This window comes from Delphinus delphis, chromosome 2, assembly GCF_949987515.2.
Source record: "Delphinus delphis chromosome 2, mDelDel1.2, whole genome shotgun sequence".
NCBI classification, from domain to species: domain Eukaryota; kingdom Metazoa; phylum Chordata; class Mammalia; order Artiodactyla; family Delphinidae; genus Delphinus; species Delphinus delphis.
In genome coordinates this window covers 84,282,672-84,302,784 of record NC_082684.1, presented here as the reverse complement: position 1 = coordinate 84,302,784, position 20,113 = coordinate 84,282,672, and the positions used below count along the sequence as shown (strand labels likewise).

General features: G+C 58.0%; 1 protein-coding gene across 3 annotated transcripts; it reads left to right on the top strand.

Moving 5' to 3' along the window:
• The first annotated feature begins 351 nt into the window (after positions 1–351).
• PLCB2 (phospholipase C beta 2) lies at positions 352–19,589 on the top strand. 3 transcript variants are annotated; one of them, XM_060004983.1, is made up of 32 exons: positions 352–435; positions 3,736–3,813; positions 4,461–4,529; positions 5,119–5,259; positions 5,385–5,464; positions 5,551–5,604; positions 5,711–5,786; positions 8,160–8,260; positions 8,441–8,607; positions 8,697–8,843; positions 9,011–9,168; positions 9,449–9,531; positions 9,803–9,887; positions 10,489–10,651; positions 10,790–10,899; positions 11,022–11,118; positions 12,088–12,172; positions 12,306–12,430; positions 12,946–13,100; positions 13,650–13,814; positions 14,394–14,493; positions 14,908–15,012; positions 15,181–15,275; positions 15,404–15,479; positions 15,741–15,785; positions 15,895–16,126; positions 16,213–16,378; positions 16,489–16,565; positions 16,656–16,751; positions 17,313–17,370; positions 18,045–18,131; positions 18,505–19,589. In XM_060004983.1, exons 1-32 carry the CDS (start codon positions 352–354, stop codon positions 18,706–18,708), a joined length of 3,564 nt encoding a protein of 1,187 aa, XP_059860966.1. In that variant the 3' UTR covers positions 18,709–19,589. The 3 variants fall into 3 exon arrangements, with proteins under 3 accessions (XP_059860966.1, XP_059860970.1, XP_059860968.1); XM_060004987.2 differs by having other exon boundaries at positions 15,892–16,126; XM_060004985.1 differs by lacking the exon at positions 352–435 and adding an exon at positions 1,168–1,264 and having other exon boundaries at positions 15,892–16,126.
• Positions 19,590–20,113: the final 524 nt, after the last annotated feature.

The following is a 20,113-nucleotide window of genomic DNA, read 5'->3' as shown; positions in this document are numbered from 1 at the left end:
AGCACAGAGAAGGAAGCCCTGAGCAGGAAGTGCTGAGGCACCGGGTGAGGGCGGGGGGCTTTGCGGAGGGGAGCCCGGCCTCCCTGGGCAGGAGCAGTGACCACAGCCCCCCACTGCGGGCGGGCGGGACGAGGTTGATTTGAAAGGCAGATGGGCCTCTGGCCGAAGCATTCAGCTCTGCACCCAGCTACTGCCCCCCGCGGGCTGTAAGAGCGCCCAGACTTCCGGACTAGCTGGGGCGGGTGCCATGTGAGCCCAGCTAGTCTCCCCCCAGCCCCGCCCGCCCTCCTTCCTCCCCTCCGTCTGCGCGCTGTGCCTGCCCAGCCTCTCCTAAGACGGACGCTTGGCACTATGTCTCTGCTTAACCCTGTCCTGCAACCCCCCGGGGTGAAGGCCTATCTGAGCCAAGGGGAGCGCTTCATCAGATGGGATGATGTGAGTGGGACTGGGCGGAGGGCTGCAGGGGTGGCGGCCGCCCTGCTTGGGGCTTTGCCGGGGTGGGAGGGGGGCTGGCTTGGTTTATGTCTGCCAGGACTCAGGCGCCTGTGTTGCTTGGCCAGGCAGCTGACACAACTACCCAGATAAACAAACCTGGGCGGGAGGGTGTGTGCCCCCAGTCTGTGTCCCTGGGCTGCTGGGGCTAAGGCTCTGTGTCTGGATGTGGGAAGACGATGGCTGCCTGGGTGGTCATAGGAGGAAATTTCTCTGGGTCTGGGTCTGTCTTTCCCCAAAGCCCCCAAGAAGAGAAGGGTGTGTTGCTCCCGGTCTGGGCAGTGGGAGGAAAGGTGTCCCAGAGCTGAGGCAGGGCCAGCAGCAGAGGTGAGCCAGGCCCCTACTCCCAGCAGACAGCCCATTCCAGCCCCAGACGGACGCCTGGACTGGAATCCTCACCCCTCCCCACCTGGCCCCGGCCCTGTCCCTGGGATGCCCTGCTCTCCCCCAGCTGCTGTGAGGTGGCCACGAAAGGCTCCTGGACCCCAAGGGAGAACTGGAGGCTCTCCTCCCAGGGGCCTGGGAGGGAACGGATAGACTTCTGCTTCCGCCAGCTGCTCTCGGCCTGGCTCCCTGACGCCGGCCCGTCTGCAGGGAAGGGGAAACCACACTTTGCCCTGCACCTCTGTCTCCACTGTGTCTGCTGCTTCCCAAACTGGGCCTGCTTCCCACCCTCTGGTCCTCCCGGAGCCTGAAGATGTGTGTGTTGCCATAGGCCAGGGATTCTCCTGGGCGGGTGAGAGGAACAACTTGGGGCCCCTCCTTCAGGGAGGTAAGACTGCTGGGCTGGCCCAGCGTGAGAGTCAGCACTGGCTGCTCCCAGGAAGGGAACCTGAAGTCTCTGGACTGGCTGCGGGGGGGGGTGGGGGGGTGGGGGAGGAAGGGCCCTTAGGGCTGGTTCCTCCTCCTTACAGGTGGGATGAGGGGGCTCTGAGTCTGTGAGTTAAGGCTCTCAGGCCTTTGGGGCTGGGCTAGGCTGAGTAGTCTGGTTGCCATGGCTATGGGGAGCGGGCCTGTGGTGAGAGACTTTCTGCTTCCCCACGAGTGGTGTGGTCACTGCGGCATGGTGGAGCCACGTCCCAGGAGCCTGTGGAATGAGGGAAGTGGCTCAGAATGAAAAGTGAAGCGGCCTCTCTCCCTTCCTCTGGGAAGTGCGTGTAACCTGACTGGGCAGAGGGTCATCAGGGATGGGGCCGCGCTATGTGGCCTTCTCTGCAAGCCAGCATCCGTGTACCTGGCAGGCCCGCTGCCCTCCCCAAGGCAGGGCACTGCAGGGTCCTGGATCCTGCCTCCCGCGAGCAGGAACCTTCCCCGTCACGGGGCACACGCACCTGCCAGACGAGGCTCTGCTCTCAGACTGCCTTTGGCCCTGTAGGCAGATGACCTGGGTACTGGATAAGCACAATGTACAGGATGTAATCAAATCCCAGCTCACTGTCGTGTCCCACAGCCCGTTTCCAATGTATTCTGTGGGAGAAGCTCCCCTATGACCCATGGAAGGAAACTGAGCCCGTCATGAGACGTTCCATTTTCTCCTGGGGAATAGACAAGCCTAGGACACGTTTCCTCACAAAGCCCAGTCTACCTTCAGAAACTAGTTATAACTCAAAACTCCAGTCTTAATTTAGAATGACATCTTCTGCCCCACCTCCAAGAATGGTTTCAGGTGGGCTGCAGGCCCTGCGGAAAGGCCTGTGGGAGGATTCCCTGATCTTCCTCTATGCCCACGAGGGGTGGGGTACAGTGAGGAAGGAGGGAAAGAGGTACCAAAGTTCTTCACGGAGCAGTTGCTATCACGAAGTGGGCCTGGCGGAAGTGTAAGGCTTCTGCTTTCTCTCAGGCGCATTTTTGAGAATCCTTAGGAGACCCTCCCCCTGAGCTGGGGATCCCTTATTTAGGGTCCTCCTGCCATCTCTGTTTCAGGAGCTCACTTCAAATTACTTCTTTAGCCCCGGAGAATCCAGTTACCACCCTCAGCTTCCTGCACCTTCGGCTTTGCCCCTTTCTCCCACAGGCCCACTCTGGACCCAGAAAATACTCACGGGTTCATTGCCCCACAGACCCTGGGGGTTCGGGCTCACCTAGCACACCAGCATCTCTCTCACCCGCTCAGTTTCCTGGGCAGGAGTCAGACCCCAGTTTGTCATGCACCACAACGGCAGGGGTGACGACAGCTCTCCCAGTGCGAGCTTAAGGTGAGGGGTCAGGTACCCCAACCCTCCCTTCGGGGAAGGAAGGGAAGGGAGCTCACAACACAGCTTTCTCCAAAATGAGGTTCCTCACACAGTATTCTCTTTCCCCCCATATCCTAACTGCCCCTAATCTGGGAACCTTTTTCTGGGCCATTTCCTTTGTAAATTCTGCATTTGGTCTGGTCTGGTGTGCAGCCAACTACCATGCCTGGTGGGAAACTTCGATTTTAGTATCTTGTTATTTGTGCATACAAAGACCATTAAAACAAAAGGTAGGCTGTGTGCTCTGTGAGTGGAGCAGGAACGCAGAAGCGAGTTCATTTCTCGTTCACCTGCTCCTTCGGCAAACATGGCGCATGCAGCTCACGGTCTAGTACAGGCTCGTTTCCCGGGAGTCCGTGAGCCCCTTGGGGATTTCCTGGAGGGGCTTCCAGGTCTGAGAACCAGCCCCCGCCCTGTTGTTGCAGCATGCTTCAGGAAAGGCTCTGCAGAAGCTAGTCTTTGATGGTATTTTAGGCAAGAGGGGCTGGGTGCTGAGGCTGGGAGGTGGGAAGGCACTTGGGACAGCGGGGGGGGTGGGGTGGGGCGGTGGGGTTCATGGATGGAAGGGCTGGGCAGGCAGGAAGCTTAGGCAGCTCTGCGGGAGTTGGGCTCTCAGCTCTCACCGTGTTCAGCTCTCCTGGGGGTAGCGTGGAGTCTTGGTGAGGGACATTCTACCTCTTTGGCTGAGCTGTGGGCCTTGAAAATAGGGTGAGGTGGGGGCCAAGACCCTGCTTGGGGTCTAGAGGGAGATCTTCTATTTGGGATTTAGAGGGGAAACCCTCTTCTCCTCCAGAAATGCCATCTCCAATCCTCTACCCCTCCCCACCCCTGGTTCAGAGCTCTTAAGGCTTACACCCAGCCCTTAGCTCTGGAGAACAAAGAGAAATGCCTGCAGATCCCTGGGATGGCCACCTCCTAGGCAGACGGTGAGCTCTGAAACCCCTGGCCCGGGCCACGTAAAGCTCGGCCTGAAGTCTCAGAGCAGGGAGCTGACTCCTTCTCTCTGCAGGAAACAACAATAGCCTCCCCGGTTATCCTCCGTGTGGATCCCAAGGGCTACTACTTGTACTGGACGTATCAGAATAAGGTGAGGCAGCCCCTACCTACCGTGGCCCTGAGCTCCCGCTGTTCCATGGAGTCCAAGCAGCCTCTCGATGACACAGGGGTGGAGGTGTGGATGCCAGGAGGATAGAATGACCGGGAAGGGTGGCTCTGGGGGCATCTCCTGTGGGCAGGGGCTCTCTGCTTTGGGAGGGAGGATGCAGTCACTCCAACCATGGCTGCCTTGGGCCCAGATGCTTCAGCTTTCGCATCCCTTGGAGAGAGAGAGAGAGAAAGGAATTAGAGCTACTGCTGAAGGCTGATTCCCTGCCTGTGGTTCTGGGTAAACTTGAGGGCTCAGAGAGATCAGAGAAGGTCCTCCGCACCTGGGCGGAAGGAAGGGAGGCGGAACATGGGGAGAGTCCAGGATGGTGGAGGGGAGGCTGGAGGTCACAGCTCCCAAGTAACTCCAGGGGCCAGGGGAGGAGTGGCCAGAGAGGAAGGGAGGAGGGTCACCATGAGGAAGGAGAGCCCGATCGCTGAGGAGGGAAGGCTGGGGTCTGGGAAGCCCCACAGTCTTGGCATCTAGAGAAGGCAGCTGGCCAAGATGTGAAGGGGTGTGAAGCTCCCTCCTCGCTGCCCTTCATTCTTGACCTGAGGTCTTTGTCCGCATCCTGTCTTTGCTCCTACCAGGAGATGGAGTTTCTGGATATCACCAGCATCCGGGACACCCGCTTTGGGAAGTTTGCCAAGATGCCCAAGGTAAGTGGGCCCAGTAGCAGCCCAGGCTCAGCACGGCCACCAGCTCCACGGGGCTGGGGCAGGAGTCCCTGTGGGGGCAGGGAGCCTGATCTCTGGAGCCAGGGAAGGGTCCGTGGGCTGAGCAGAGGGTCTCTCCCTGAGCTGAGCAAGGGGCTTTGGTATCAGGGCACAGTGGATGGAGATGTTGCGTGGCCAGCTACTGCCCCTAGAGCACCCCAGGCTGTCTGGGAGGTGTTGCTTGCATCCTCTCCCCCTCCACCCCGACTGCTTTGCCTATATTTGCCTAATGCTGGTAGGAAAATTGGAGGAAGGGATTGGTGGAAAGCAGGATTCCCTGAGACTGGGGACTAAGAATCTGTCTTCAAATGAAAAATGGCAAACAAAATACACAGAACTCCCAGGCCCCAAAGTCTTGGTTAATCTCTTCCTGTGGGCCTCTCCCTCCCGTGGCTCCTAAGATGGGCATGGATGGGATGCCACCCCCGTGGGCCAGATTTCAAGTGGCTGAGAGGGAAAGACAGGGAGAGCCACAGTGGGCAGGGACGGGGGCACACACCTCTGATCCTAACCTTGTCACGACCTGCTACAGAGCCAGAAGCTCCGGGATGTCTTCAACATGGACTTTCCTGACAACAACTTCCTGCTGAAGACGCTCACCGTGGTGTCTGGCCCCGACATGGTGGACCTCACCTTCCATAACTTCGTCTCCTACAAAGAGAACGTGGGCAAGGTGCACCGGGGGCGCCTGGCCTGGGGCTGGGCACCTGGGACAGCCTGAGAGGCGGGCCTGGGCCACGGTGTGGGGCGGCACCTTTGTGGTTGGGGGCCTGACTGCTGTGCCCTGGGGTCCTGCAGGACTGGGCTGAAGATGTCCTGGCTCTGGCCAAGCACCCGCTGATGGCCAACGCCTCCCGCAGCACCTTCCTGGACAAGAGGTAAGTGCCTGCCTGCCTGCCTGGCCTGAGCGCGTGGGGCTAAGGGTGTCAGCCCGGGCCTTGACGGGCTGCCTTCTGCCCACCAGCCTGGTGAAACTCAAGATGCAGCTCAACCCTGAAGGAAAGATTCCTGTGAAGAAGTGAGTCTCCCCTCCTCCCTCCCCACATGTCCTCTGAGCTCCCCAAGGCCTTCCCTCTCCAGGCCTGACCCCTCTCTTGGCCTGGTGCTTTTCTCTGCTTCTTCAGTTTTTTCCAGATGTTTCCTGCTGACCGCAAGCGGGTGGAAGCTGCCCTCAGCGCCTGCCACCTCCCAAAAGGCAAGGTGAGTGGTTCCCCCCTCTCCAGCCCACGCCCAGCATTCTCCTTCTCATCTGAGTTGCCTTGGACTGGAGGGCACCCTGGGCAGGCCTGGTGGGGATGCGGAGGGCAGGAATGACAGTTCAGTCCCAGCCAACAGCCCGAAAAGTCAGTTCACTCTAAAGCCACCTGTTCCTGATACAAGGCACAGTGACAGAACCGGGGCAGGGGGTTGAGGTGCCCGGGTTCAGAGCAGGTTGGTCTATACCCCTTCAGTTCCAATAGGAAAACATTTTTCCTTTCTTTTTACTCAAGTAATTTTTAATTACAAGTCGTATGCGGGGTCACCCCATGAGATGCCTTATGTGACTTACAAAAAGGAGCCCTCTGGGCAGATGCAGCCCTGAGCCAGGGTTCCTGCCTGGCGGGGGTAGATCTCAGGCCCCTGTCCTCCCTTGGCCAGTGCCTTTGTGGATTCCACGGAGTCTTTTCTCCTGGTAAGAATTTGGAATGTTATAAATAAATAAAACTAAGGCCTCATGGATCACTTGTCCACGTGAATCTCAGAAGGAATACTTCCCCCACACTCAACTCTATGGAGCTGGTGACCCCTCGGTGCAATGAGTCACAGGGGATGCAAGCTTGGGGTTGGGGAGAGGGTGGGAATGGGCTCCTGCTGAGGGCACAACTTGGGCTGTCACATCCACCCTCCTTTTCTCCTGCCTCCCAAGTTCCCACCTTGGCTAAGTCCTCCTTATTTATCAGCTCTCCTGCATCCCGGCAGGAGCCGTTGAGCCATCTCTGCTTGCAGCTGATGGGTCCAAGATTCGGTCTAGCTATCCTGCTCAGAGCCTCTGCTCCAAACTAAGACTGATGTTGGCTTTCCAGAATGACCCTGGAAAACATTTGATGGGTTTTTCTGGAATGGAATGCAAAGGCACAGAAACCCCGAATGCCACCGAATCTACTTTCTGTTTCTGTTTCTATGGATTTGTCTCTTCCGGACATTTCTTGTAAATGGAGTCATACAATATGATGTCAGCCTTCATTCATTTAGCACAGTGTTTTCAAGCTTCATCCATGTTGTATCATGTATCAGTAGTTCATTCCTTTTTTATTGTGGAATGCTATTCCATTGTGTGGATATACCACATTTTGTTTAACTGTTCAACAGTTGATGGACATTTGGGTTGTTTCCACTTTGGGGCTATTATGAATAATGCTGCTATGAACGATTCTGTCCGGACGTATGTTTTCAAGTCACTTGAGGACATAGCTAGGGGTGGAATTCTTCTGTCATATTGTAACCGTATACTTAACATTTTGAGGAAATTCCACACTGTTTTCCAAAATGACTATACCATTTTACAATCCCACCAGCGTTGTATGAGGGTTCCAATTTCTCCACATCTTCATCAACACCTGTTATTGTCTGTCTTTTTTTTCTTCTTTTTACTTTAGTCATCCTGTGAGTGCGATGTGGTATCTCATTGTGGTTTTATGTTATTTATTTATTTATTTTGGCCACGCCACCCGCCTTGCGGGATCTTAGTCCCCCAACAAGGGATCAGACCCGTGCCCCCTGCAGTGGAAGTTCAGAGTCCTAACCACTGGACCGCCAGGGAATTCCACTCATTGTGGGTTTGATTTTCATTTCCCTAAGGACTAATGATGCTGAGCATCTCTTCATGTGCTGATTGGTCATTTGCATATCTCCTTTGGAGAGATATCTATTCAAGTTCATTGCCCATCGTTCAGTTGGGTTTTCTTTTAGTGTGAAGTCGTCTACTACTGGATATCTGATTTGCAAATATTTTCTCCCATTCTTTTTACTTTATTGACAGTATCCTTTGGAACAGCAACATTTTTAATTTGGATGAAGTCCAATCTGTCTATTTTTTGTTATCGTTCCTTGTGCTTTTTGGTGTCTCCAACTGTTGTTGTTGAATTGTCTATTTCTCCCTTCAGTTTTGTCAGTTTTGCTTCGTGCATCTTGGGGTTCCGTTGTGAGGTGCATTGTTTGTATGCAAATTGTTCCTTTTTGAAAACTTATCCTCCATTTAAAAAGAAAAAGATAGCCCACAGCTCTGGCAAACAGCGTACAGTAGCTTGCTTCTGAGCTCTTTTCTTCCCAGTTCTGGTCATTCTTAGTTTGAATCCTGTCCCAGCCAAGAGATTAGCCAGTATCAATCCAGGGGCAAAGCAAACCAGCTAAGATGCTCTCTGCTCAGCAACCAGGGCCTTGAAAAGTGGGGGCTCAGGGTGCCCTTGATGCTCTTCTGTCTGCCCTGAGCCCTCCCTCTCCCCAAGCCGCCTCGCGCAGGGCTGGGCCTAGTCTGTGGTTCTTAGTGCTGGAAGGTGGGGGCAGGAGTCATCAGGTGACTCTCTATCCCCCCAGAATGATGCCATCAATCCCGAGGACTTCCCAGAATCCGTCTACAAGAGTTTCCTCATGAGCCTTTGTCCTCGGCCAGAAATAGATGAGATCTTCACTTCCTAGTGAGCTTCTTGGGCTGGGCTGGTCTTGGGGAAGGGGTGGTGGCTAAAATTCCCACCTGCCATGCTGACAATTAGGTAGCGTCGCTGGAGAAGGGGGTTGTCCCAGCTCCCACCACACACACCCCCGCCCCCAGCCCAGGGGATATAGAGAAGACCTGTGCTCCTCTCTTTGGCCTGCAGCCACGCCAAGGCCAAACCCTACATGACTAAGGAGCACCTGGCCAAATTCATCAACCAGAAACAGCGGGACTCCAGGCTCAACTCCCTGCTGTTCCCGCTTGCGCGGCCTGACCAGGTGCAGGGCCTCATCGACAAGTACGAGCCCAGAGGCATCAACGTGCAGAGGGGTGAGGACTAAGGGAACTTCTGACCCTCCACGGTCCTCTCCGGTCCTGGCAGCTGGGCTGCTGCCCTGACAACCACCCCCGTCCCCCAGGCCAGCTGTCCCCCGAGGGCATGGTATGGTTACTCTGTGGGCCAGAGAACAGCGTGCTGGCCCAGGACAAGTTGCTGCTGCACCACGACATGACGCAGCCGCTCAACCACTACTTCATCAACTCCTCCCACAACACCTACCTGACAGGTGGGCCCTGGCGACCTCACTGCCAACCTCTCCTTTTACGGGGGCTGTTCCTGCCCCCTGAATCCCCTGCAGGGGTTGCCCACGGGCTGCCCACGACGGAGTGGGGCGGGGCAGAGCTGGACTGCCCTTGAGTGAAGCCCCCGCCCCTCGCCCCTCCTCTGGCTCAGCTGGCCAGTTCTCAGGCCTCTCCTCTGCCGAGATGTACCGCCAGGTGCTGCTGGCGGGCTGCCGCTGCGTAGAGCTGGACTGCTGGAAGGGGAAGCCCCCTGACGAGGAGCCCATTATCACCCACGGCTTCACCATGACCACAGACATCTATTTCAAGGCGAGACTCGTCATGTGGAGGCTGGTGGCAGTGGCACTAGGGGAGGGCCCTGGGCCATGAGCTTTTTGGGGTTGGGGGGAGTGAGGCCAGAGAGGAGGGATGGCTGGGAGGCCTTGGACCAGTGTGGGTACTAGAGAGGACCAGAAGAGACACAGGGCCAAGAGTGGCCCTCCAGTTCTACGTGTGTGTTGAAACTGGGGAGTGGGGAAGGATGCCGTTGAGGGAGGCGAAGCCTGGAGGCACAGCACTGACCTCCCCATGGGGTCCCCTTCTCCTCCAGGAAGCAATTGAAGCTATTGCAGAAAGTGCCTTTAAGACCTCCCCTTATCCGGTCATCCTGTCGTTTGAAAACCACGTGGACTCGTGCGTATCCAGGCCATCCAGCCTCATTCTCTACCCTGTCCCCAACTCCCGCCTGCAGCTGCCCTCCCCACAACTGTCTCCAGCCTCTAGCCATGCCTTCTGGCTCTCTCCCGGGTCTCAACACAATCTCCTTGGGACCCCAGGCTCTCCTGCCTGTGTCCCTGCCTCCCCAACATCTTGAGCCCCTGATCTGGGTCATCAGGGGGCACAAAAAGATGGACAAGAGGGTGGAGTGGAGCTGCTGAACCACACCCACTTCTGCTCCCTGCAGACCCCGCCAACAGGCTAAGATGGCCGAGTACTGCCGAACGATATTTGGGGATATGCTGCTCACAGAGCCACTGGAAAAGTTCCCAGTGAGTGGACTTCACTGTGGGGCATCTGGGTCTGAGGGCTGGGGAGCCAGGGCAGGGTGCCAGATTAAGGAGGCAGATGTCCCCAGAGGATGCTGGGGTTTATTTGGGAGGACGTGGGGCTGGGGTCCTACCATCTACCACGTGTCAGGCACTATGCTGGGCTTGGGGGGTATGTCAGTAGCAGAGGGGCAGTCCCAGCCTTCAGATCACTTACCCTCTAGTCAGGAGGCAGACAAGTAACCAGGCCATTACAACCAGTGGCTGCTATGAGAGCACCTGGGGCTCCAGATCTGGTCTTGAGGATCAGGGAAGGCTTCCTGGAGGAGGTGATGGCTAAGCTGAAACCTGAGGGAAAGAATGGATTTATCCTGGTGAGAGTGGGGAAGGGTGTTCTAGGCAGGCTGAGTAGTTGAGAAAAGATCACTGAGGAGCTGGGATAAGTTGGGTCAGGCAGGGGTTTAGCGCACGAGGTGGGAGTGATGAGAGGAGAGGCTGGAGCGTTAGGCCGGGGGCAGCTGGAGCGTAGCTTGCCATGCAGGAGCTTGGGCTACTCCCTGAAGGTGAGGAGATAGTGCTGAGGACCCTGTCTCCTCTCCCACAGCTGAAACCAGGCATCCCCCTGCCCAGCCCTGAGGATCTCCGAGGCAAGATCCTCATCAAGAACAAGAAGAACCAGTTTTCTGGTCCCCCAGCCCCCAGCCAGGAGCCGGGTGGGGAGGCTGAGGGGAGCGGCCCACCCAATGTCTCTGTGGGTGAGGACACAGGTGAGGCGGCCTGGGAGGAGTGGGGGTGGCCGAGGAGGAGCATCTGGAATGGGAGAGAGGGGCTGGGCCTGGAGGGGAGAGCCAGCCTGGTGCTGGGGTCTCCCCCGCCCCCAGTGCTGATGGAGCTGTATGTGGCAGCGTGGGCTGGTGAGGAAGGGGCTGAGCTGGAGGAGGAGGAGGTGGAAGAGGAAGAGGAGGAGTCGGGAAACCTGGATGAAGAAGGGATGAAGAAGATGCAGTCAGATGAGGTGTGTGGGGAGCCCCGAGGCCCTTCTGCCAGCTCCACTGCAGGGCCCTCCAGGCGGGGGTGTGGGACCGGGCCCCTGGGCTCTGAGCTGGCCTCTTTCCCATCCTCCCCCCTTCTCCCTAGGGCACAGCGGGCCTGGAGGTGACGGCTTACAAGGAGATGTCCAGCCTAGTCAATTACGTCCAACCCACCAAGTTCATCTCCTTCGAGTCCTCTGCCCGTGAGTTAGCATGCGGTGGTGGTAAGCTGGAAGTTAGGCTAGATTCGGGAGAAGGCCCTTAGGAAGCGTGTCCTGACGCCAGAGCAGCCTGATGGGTGGGGGTGAGAGTGAGGCGGGTCCTCCCTCTCCTTGGGCTGGGGGCCCTGTTTATAAATACCCAGCAGAGGAGCCAGGCAGAGGCATGTTTAAGTGGCAGTGGCTCCCAGTGTCCCATCACTGTACTGAGAACTTGGCACCAAGCAGAATGCTCTGGAGTGTGTCGGTGACAGGCAGGTCATTTACCAAGGGCCACCTCGGCCGGGCGGCCTGGGGCTCCTCCAGCTTCCTTCTGTGGCTGCCTGGGCATGAGAACTCCTGGGAGGGGGAGGAAGGCAAAGAAACCAGCCAGCGCACATCTGCCCCTTGTTCCCTTCCCTTTCTGAGCGCGTCCACGCTGTTTACCTTTATCTTCTCTGGACATGCGCGTGATGAGTTCCTCTCACCCTCTGTGCACAGCCCCAACACGAACACCTTTTTCTGCATGCACTCTGCAGCACTGGCTCGTCATCCCTGAAGCCCCAGCCTGCACCCCCTCCTGTGCACCACCCTTGCTGTGTGCCTCTCACCCCTGCACCCTGTTCCCTGTGCATCATAGCGTGTTCCTGACCCCCCGGGCTCATCGCTGCGTGTTTCCCACACCCTCCGCGTCCACCCAGGGCATGTACCCCACTTTTTAGGACTCTGGCACGCACACCCCATCCCTGTGCGTATGTATCCACTGTGCGTGCCCTTTACCTCCAGCACACACTGCTACCCACACAGATCTGCATATTCCCCACCCCGGGGGTGGCCCCTCAACCCTCAGCCCTCGGTGGAAACGCTAGGTTGGAGGCATCTCTGTGCTGGAGGGAGCCGCGCCACAGGGGAGGGCAAGTCTGTGGGAGGGGACAGGCTGACGCGGACTCTCCTTCCTCTTTCTCCCCTACACAGAGAAGAACCGAAGTTATGTCATTTCCTCCTTCACGGAGCTCAAGGCTTACGACCTGCTCTCCAAGTCCTCAGTGCAGTTTGTGGAGTATCCTTGAGACCTCACTAGCCAGGGTCCCTGGTGGGGTGGAGGGAAGGGGGAGGCCTGGGACGGGGCTCGCAGGGGGTCTGTGGGTCTTCCCGGTGCAGGTGGCTTTGCTGGCTCCTATACCCTGCGGCAGCTACAACAAGCGCCAGATGAGCCGCATCTACCCCAAGGGCACCCGCATGGACTCCTCCAACTACATGCCCCAGATGTTCTGGAATGCTGGTTGCCAGATGGTTGCCCTCAACTTCCAGACGATGGGTGAGGGCATGCTCAGGCCCTTAAGAACCTTCCCCTGCCCCTCCCACCTTTACCCCTTCCCTGGGGAGGGGGGGTCTTTGGAACAGACCTGGGGGCGGGGGGCTGATGTTCATTTAGGCTCTGGGCGCATGTGCATGTGTGTGAGCGTTTAGTGCATCAGCTCATGCCTATGTGCCTGCACGTATACGAGTATGTCTGTGATGATGCCAGGGTGCTGGCATGGGTTCTGGCTGCTTGGCCCGAGTGGGTCTGTGGGAACACCTGCTCCACTGGCCTCAACTCCCACTGTGAGCTTGAGGTCCAGTTGTGGCTTTGCTCCTGCTGACTCCAGGTTGCGGGCCCTTCCTGAGACATGAGACCCTAAGGAACTGGGCTGGGACATGAGAAACCCTCATCCTCACGGTCCACCCAACCTCCCCATTTGCGAGACGGGAAAGGCTGGGAAATGTGGAAAGAGAGGCTGCGTGCAGACCCAGAGCCGGGCCGCCCTTCCTGAGTGCCCTTGTGCCCCCCAGACCTGCCCATGCAGCAGAACATGGCGCTCTTTGAGTTCAACGGGCAGAGTGGCTACCTCCTCAAGCATGAGTTCATGCGCCGGTTGGACAAGCAGTTCAACCCCTTCTCAGTGGACCGCATCGACGTGGTGGTAGCCACCACCCTTTCCATTACGGCAAGGCCCTGAGGTGGACAAGTGGCCGGGAGGGCTGGGGTCTTGAGGAGAAAGACACAGGAGCCCCACTCCTCCATTCCCAACCCCCTCCCCTGATATCCCGAAAACTTCAGCCCCAGCCAGTTCGTGAAGTAGCGAGTTGCCTTGGAAACTGCCTCCTCCTCAGCACTGGAGGCTGCCTCTTGGTCCCCATGGAAACCAAGGGGAAGGGCTGAGGCTGGGGTGGGGGAGGGGAAAAGAGTGGGGCAGCAGGAGCCCCAGGCCCCGGGCCGGGGGGCGGGGGGGGGGGGAGGGCCCTGTTCCTTCCTCGCTGGGGAGGGAGGTGGGGAGGCCCACACCTCTTCCCTAAATGCTGGAAGCACCCTGGGTGCCAGAGCTTAGCTGTAACCCTTAAGCCACACAGCCTCTACTCTGTGGCCAGAATTGAATGGGGCTCTTCACAGTACCCAAGAATGGATGTTTCAGCTAGGGGGGCTGGAGGCCCTCAGTTCTGGGGAATGGCCTGGGTGGGGGAGCTGATGCTGGTCTCCCATGGGCCCCAACCTCCAGGTGATCTCTGGGCAGTTCCTGTCAGAACGCAGTGTGCGCACCTATGTGGAAGTGGAGCTGTTTGGCCTTCCTGGGGACCCCAAGAGGCGCTATCGCACCAAGCTGTCACCCAGTACCAATTCCATCAATCCTGTCTGGAAGGAGGAGCCCTTTGTCTTTGAAAAGGTGGGGTGGCTAGATCAGGGCAGGGGCTGGGATCTGTCCCTAGTTCTTGGTCTCTACTTGTAGAAGAGAAAATACATAAAGGGATTTCCTCGATCCTCCTCCTCTTCCCACCCCTCATCTGTGCCCTCCTGAGTTTCAAGAGTCCAAAAACCAAGTTTACAGAAACTTACTTTGTGGGCAAGTTTTGTATGCGTGTGTACATGTGTGTAGGTGCACGCTTGTCCATGTTACGATTAGAGGCAGAAATGTGAACTCCCAGACCAGGGTGCAGGGACCCAAGGAATCACGGGGCCTTTTGCTCCCATTGGATACTTGTTGACAAAGCTTCCAAGGGCTGTCTGCACCAGGCCCCCTGGAGCCCTGGGCTGCATATCCAGCTCTCTGCCCTGTGTGGACCAGCCATGACCTGAGCTGTTAGGATGTCTATGAGTGTGGCTTGGAGTGGGCCCTCTGTCCTCACCAGATCCAGTAAAGCCTGCCATGTTCTCACACTGACCCTAGATTTCTGGAATCAGGGAAGGGGGGCAGCTTGGCCACTCTCTCCCCTCTCCAGCTTGTCCTGTCCTGAACTCTCCCCAGATCTTGATGCCTGAGCTGGCCTCCCTCAGGGTGGCTGTGATGGAGGACGGCAACAAGTTTCTTGGACACCGCATCATCCCCATCAATGCCCTGAATTCTGGTAAGGATAGGTGTTCTTCTTTGCTGTTCCCAGTGGGTCTGAGACCAAGACCAGCATCCGGATCCCGTCCAGAGTGTGGGGCAGCTTCAGGGAGGTGGCCTTGTCATTTTATCAGCCTGGGAAAGTGGGGCAGGAATAGTACCTCTCCAGGAAACTGACAGAGGTGGGGACTCTGCCCACCCAACACAATGTCTCTAATTCTCTGAAACTACTGGGGCAGTTTCCCAAGTAGCTGACACTTATTGGGCACTTAAAATGCTTTACGGGCTTATAACACTTTCTCACTTAATCCTAACAGTAACCACATGAGGTAGAACCAGACTAAAGCCAGAAGTGTCGAGCACTGGGCTGCTGGTGAGCAGTGCTGGGCAGCAGTGGGCTCTGGCTCACCGGCCGCCCGGTCATGTCCCACAGGATACCACCACCTGTGCTTGCACAGCGAGAGCAACATGCCGCTCACCATGCCTGCACTCTTTGTCTTCCTGGAGATGAAGGACTATGTGCCTGACACCTGGGCAGGTGGGAGGCCCCTGGAATGTTGGAAGCCCCAGGGCGTCCATCCCCCCTCCTCTCTCAGCAAGCCAGCCTCCAGAGGGGGGCAGGACAGGGTATTCTGGCGTAGGTGAGGCTGGGGGAGGCTCCCAGGTACATCTCCTTATCAGGCCCATCATGTCCCTGTGCACCCAGATCTCACGGTGGCCCTCGCCAATCCCATCAAGTTCTTCAGTGCTCATGATAAGAAGTCTGTGAAGCTCAAGGAAGCCATGGGAGGCCTGCCTGAGGTCTGTGTTGTCAGGTCCACTGCCAGGGGCCCCCATGAGCTGCACCCTCTCTGTGGGAAGATGAGGGAGGGGGCAGAGTCCAGGGCTCAGGGAGAGAGACACCTTCCTAACACGCTCTCCCTACACAGAATCCCTTCCCTCTCGGGAGTCCAGTTGCCCGCCAGGTCAATGGGGCATCAGCTTTACCGAGCAACGGGTCAGCAGGTACGCACTGCGGGGTCCCCGCACCTACCGGAAGGGTCTCGATCTCTCCGCTGCACCGGTAGGCACATCCCAGACGGGCGGCAGTTCTCTATAAAAACAAAAACAAAAACAACCCCGAAAACTTTCACCTGGGGAGGGAACGGCTGCATATGAAGCCTCGGGCTGGGCAGCGCGCAGCAGGGGGCCCACACCGCCAGCCCCGGGAGGCGCGGGAGCGGCCGAGCCGAGGGCACCGGAGAGCCTCTCCTTTGGTTCTTGCAGCAGCCCAGGCCAAGGCCAGGGAGGAGGCCACGAAAGACGCTGCGGGTAAGGCCTGCTGAGACCGAGTCACGTTGGGGTCGAGCCCGGGGAGGGTCCAGGACTCGGGGTGGGGGGCGGTTCCCGGGGGGCGCGCGCCTCACGCCTGCCCCAGCAGAGCCGCGGACCGCTAGCCTGGAGGAGCTGCGGGAGCTGAAGAGCGTCGTGAAGCTGCAGCGGCGGCACGAGAAGGAGCTGCGGGAGCTGGAGCGGCGCGGCGCGCGGCGCTGGGAGGAGCTGCTGCAGAGGGGCGCGGCGCAGCGGGCCGAGCTCCGGCCGCCGGGCGCTGGGGGCGGCGGCGAGGGCCGGGGCCGCAAGCTCGGCCCGGGGAAAGGCTCCCGCAAAAACAGGTAAGGGCGGCGGAGGCATCCTGCCCCCCGCGGCTCGGGCGCGGGCGGCCTGGGGCTCACGGCTTGTCCCCACATGGCCTCCGCAGGACCCCGCCGGGCGAGGACCCCGCCGGGTCGGCGCCGGCCGAAGGCCCCGAGGGCGCGGGCGCGCATCTGCGAGAGCTGAGGGACAGGCTGGAGCTGGAGCTGCTGCAGCAGGGCGAGGAGCAGTGCGAGTGTGTCTGGAGGTGCAGGGCGCAGCAAGTGGCCGAGGTGCCAGCGTCGGGGAGGGGAGGGAGCGAGGGCCCGATCGACCCCACACCCTCTGCACAGCCAAGGGCATCTCCTCGGTCTTAGCTTAGCCGGTCCTTCCTCTCCCTCAGCAAATGACCAAGATGATGGAGCTGGCCAGAGAGAAACAGGCTGCAGAGCTGAAGACCCTCAAGGAGACTTTGGAGACGTAAGACTGCCTCCCTTCTACGCCTGACTCTTACCTCCCAGGAGGGCCCAAGCCGCAGGAAGCATCTTCCTGATGCCTGTTTCTCTGCAGTGACACCAAAGAGGTGAAGAAAAAGCTGGAGGCCAAGAGGCTGGATCGGATCCAGGCCATGATGAAGGTCACCACAGACAAGATGGCTCAGGAGAGGTGAGCCCTGGAGGGGAGGCGCAGGACTCAAACTCCAGGCCCAGTGCTGAGCAAGAACCACACTGGATGGGAAGGGGCCTTCCTACGAGTGGGTCCTGACTTGCTTCCCAGAGATGTGCCTGTCTCCTGGTGCTGGAAAGTTAATTCTACTTCCGTCACCTCTGATCAGAGAATGTCCTCCCTAGGCAAAACACAGATGCCACCACTATTTGAGGAAAGAGGAGAATTTAAGGGAAAATCAAGTGTGTAAAGAGGGAGGTGAAACCTTGGGAGAGCTGATTCCCACCTACACTTTCCCATGCATGCCTTGAAGAACAGTGCGTTTTAGTGAGGAAGCCCTTCCCTCAAAGGGCCCCCAGGGCTCCCAATATCTCCTTAGATCCTCCTTGGGTCCCCATGCTTACCTCTCTGGCTGGTTCCCAGACCAGACATAGATGCATGCCAGCCACAGAGGGTTCTACGATGGAGTTCTCATGTTGCCTACACCCTGTGGAGAATTTGTCTCATCCAGCTCTTCCCGGGGGCCTCCTGCCCTCTCTGAAACTCTGATCACCCCAACAGGTTGAAGAGAGAGATTAACAACTCCCACATCCAGGAGGTGGTGCAGGTCCTCAAGCAGGTGTGTAAGAGCTGTGCCCTTCCCAAACACACTCTCTCTCTCTGAGGGAAGGAGTGGCCCCAAGGCCTTTACTTTGCCCTTAGGAGATGCACTGTTTAGAGTGGCCCACCAGCTAGGGATGGGGGGGAGAGGCAGTAGAGGGGAGGGGCTTCCCTTAGGCCATCCAGGGTTCTGACCTTTGTGCAGAGGTTGGGATACCAGCCTAAAGGAGTCTGTCTTTGGACAGCTGCCCTCGATGGAAATGATATGGGCCAGCTGGCCAAGGGGAGGTGGGATTGGGGTGGGTGGGTGAGAGGGAGCAAGGGAGCTTCCAGAGTTAGGCTTCCAGGGAGTCAGAAGAGGAAGGAAAGCCCTGTGGAGAATGGCCCTAAAGCTCCCTGGGGATTACTAACAACAGTAACAGAGCTGCCAGCTCCTGAGTCCTGACCTTGTGCAGGCACTAAGCCGGGTGCTTCACGTGAACTGTCTCATATAATCCTTCACAATCCAGCAAGACAGGTACTATTATCCTCATTTTACAAATTAAAAAACAAAACAAAACAAAAAACCCAACTTTTCAAAGGTTAAGGAATTTGTCCAAAGGCTCCCAGCTCGTTGACTGGGATTGTAGCTGGATTTCACCCCAGACTGCCTGCCTATGCTGTCCTGATTCTCTGTCTCTCACTCCTGCCCAGATGACGGAGAACCTGGAGAGGCACCAGGAGAAGCTGGAAGAGAAGCAGGCAGCCTGCCTGGAACAGATCCGGGAGATGGAAAAGCAGGTGACGGGGGGGGGGGGGGGGGGGGACCACTACCCTGGCCCACAGCAGAGCTGGCCTGGCTCCAGGGTGTAAAGGGACCCAGCTCCGGGGAGCTGCGAGTCAAGAGGTGGGTGGCCGTGGGGGACTTGCCCCTCTCCAGGGGGTCAGGGCTCTGATTCCCAGGGAATCATGAGGCAGCTCTGCAGATCTCTTTGCTTGGTTGGTATTCCCTCTCCTGAGAGACCCCCTGATGGGCTCCACTACCCCCACCTCCCACCCTGATCTCCTGGGAGGTCTGAACAAACCAGGCATCTCCTGGTTCCACTGTTCAGGCGAGGAAGAGTGGGCAGGTGGCCCATCCTGAGCCAGGGGGTGGTCCTTGCTGTCCTCACAGTTCCAGCAGGAGGCGCTGGCACAGTACGAGGCCAAGATGAAGGGCCTGGAGGTGGAAGTGAAGGAGTCGGTGAGGACCTGCCTCAGGGCCTGCTTGCCCTCTGCGGAGGAGGACAAGCCTGAGAGGCCCTGCAGGGTCTCCAGGGAGCTGTGTGAGCAGGATGCACTCACAGAGAAGACAGACGCCGAGGAGACCCTCCTCTGATGCCCCCATGCCCTTGGGACGTTCTGCAAGGACATTCACCCTTCTCTGGGACGTGAGTCCATTCCCCCTCGAGGAAAGGGCCCCAGCACCGTGAAGCTGCGGGAAGCTGGAGCTCCCTTGGACACTGGAGCCCCTTTCTCAACAGCCAGGCTAAGTAGGAGGCAGGAAGCAGGCCCGCTGGGGCCCATCTGGGGTCTGAGGTCCTCTCCGTCCAACACCCTGCCCCTCCTGTTTCCGCTTCCCCTCTGAAGAAGCGTCTGTCACATGCTTGTTGAGGGCAAAAGAATATGAACTTGGAGGCATGAAATGGGGCCCTGGCCCCACTCTGCATTTCCTAGTGTGCCACTCTAGACTCAGTTTCCTCACCTGGAGGGTTAGGCCTGGCCACCTGGAACCTCTACTCCATCACCTGTAGTTCAAGCAGGTCCAAACTCCAAACTCTCCTGCCATAAGGCGGGCAGCTCACCCTGGCTTCTAGGCCCCATCTCGGGCTTGCCCTGAGTTGGCCTCATTGTCAGCTCCCGGATACAGAGTCCAGCACTTCCTTCCAGCTCCCTGGGGACAGCTGCTCCCAGGATTCCAGGCTAAGGTGCCTTCCCTGCCTCCTGCCTTTGGGGGATGGGAGGCTGATGTGGAAAAGCTGCCTCAGCTGTGTGGCCCTCAGGCCACTGAGACAACTGGGGCTGGGGGTGAGGGGAGAAGGACGGCCTTTTGTGCACTCTCCCACCCAGAGCCCAGCCACCCCTTTTCCTAGGCCTGAGGGGTACTTCCCAGCATGTGCCCCAGCTCAGGCTGTCCTGACAAGGTCAGCACCATTTTCTCTCCTGACTTTATGAGGTTTATTTATTTTTCTCTTTCTTACTCCTACTAAAGAACCCTGTCTCAAGATTTCCTGCCTAAGCCTGGCCTCTGTTCTACAGCTAAGAAAGGCGGGTGGGGATGGGCAGGGCTTCCCAGGTGGCGCAGTGGTTAAGAATCCACCTGCCAATGCAGGGGACACGGGTATGAGCCTTGGTCCGGGAAGATCCCACATGCCGCGGAGCAGATAAGCCCGTGCGCCACAACTACTGAGCCTGTGCTCTAGATCCTGCGAGTGACAACTACTGAAGCCTGAGCACCTACAGCCTGTGCTCTGCAACAAGAGAAGCCACTGCAATGAGAAGCCCGCGCACCGCAACTAGAGAAAGCCCGCGCGCGGCAACGAAGACCCAACGCAGCCAAAAATAAATAAAAGAAATGGGGGGGGGGCAGCGGAGTAGAGTGGCCCCCAAATGAAGTGGGCTGGGGAAAAAGTCCATGAGAATTGACCTGGGCATGAGGTCCTTTCTAGAGCCCAGTGGAATGGCCCTGCCTCTGGGCTTGAAGAGGATTCACTTCCCCATCTGCCGGCCCTGATGCCACAACC

Excerpts from the sequence above, each read along its gene's own strand:
- PLCB2 (XM_060004987.2), top strand. The coding sequence starts at position 352 with ATGTCTCTGCTTAACCCTGTCCTGCAACCCCCCGGGGTGAAGGCCTAT. Across the intron at positions 5,605-5,710 it reads GGAAAGATTCCTGTGAAGAA|TTTTTTCCAGATGTTTCCTG; the intron begins GTGAGTCTCCCC and ends CTGCTTCTTCAG. Across the intron at positions 15,276-15,403 it reads CCATGGGAGGCCTGCCTGAG|AATCCCTTCCCTCTCGGGAG; the intron begins GTCTGTGTTGTC and ends CTCCCTACACAG.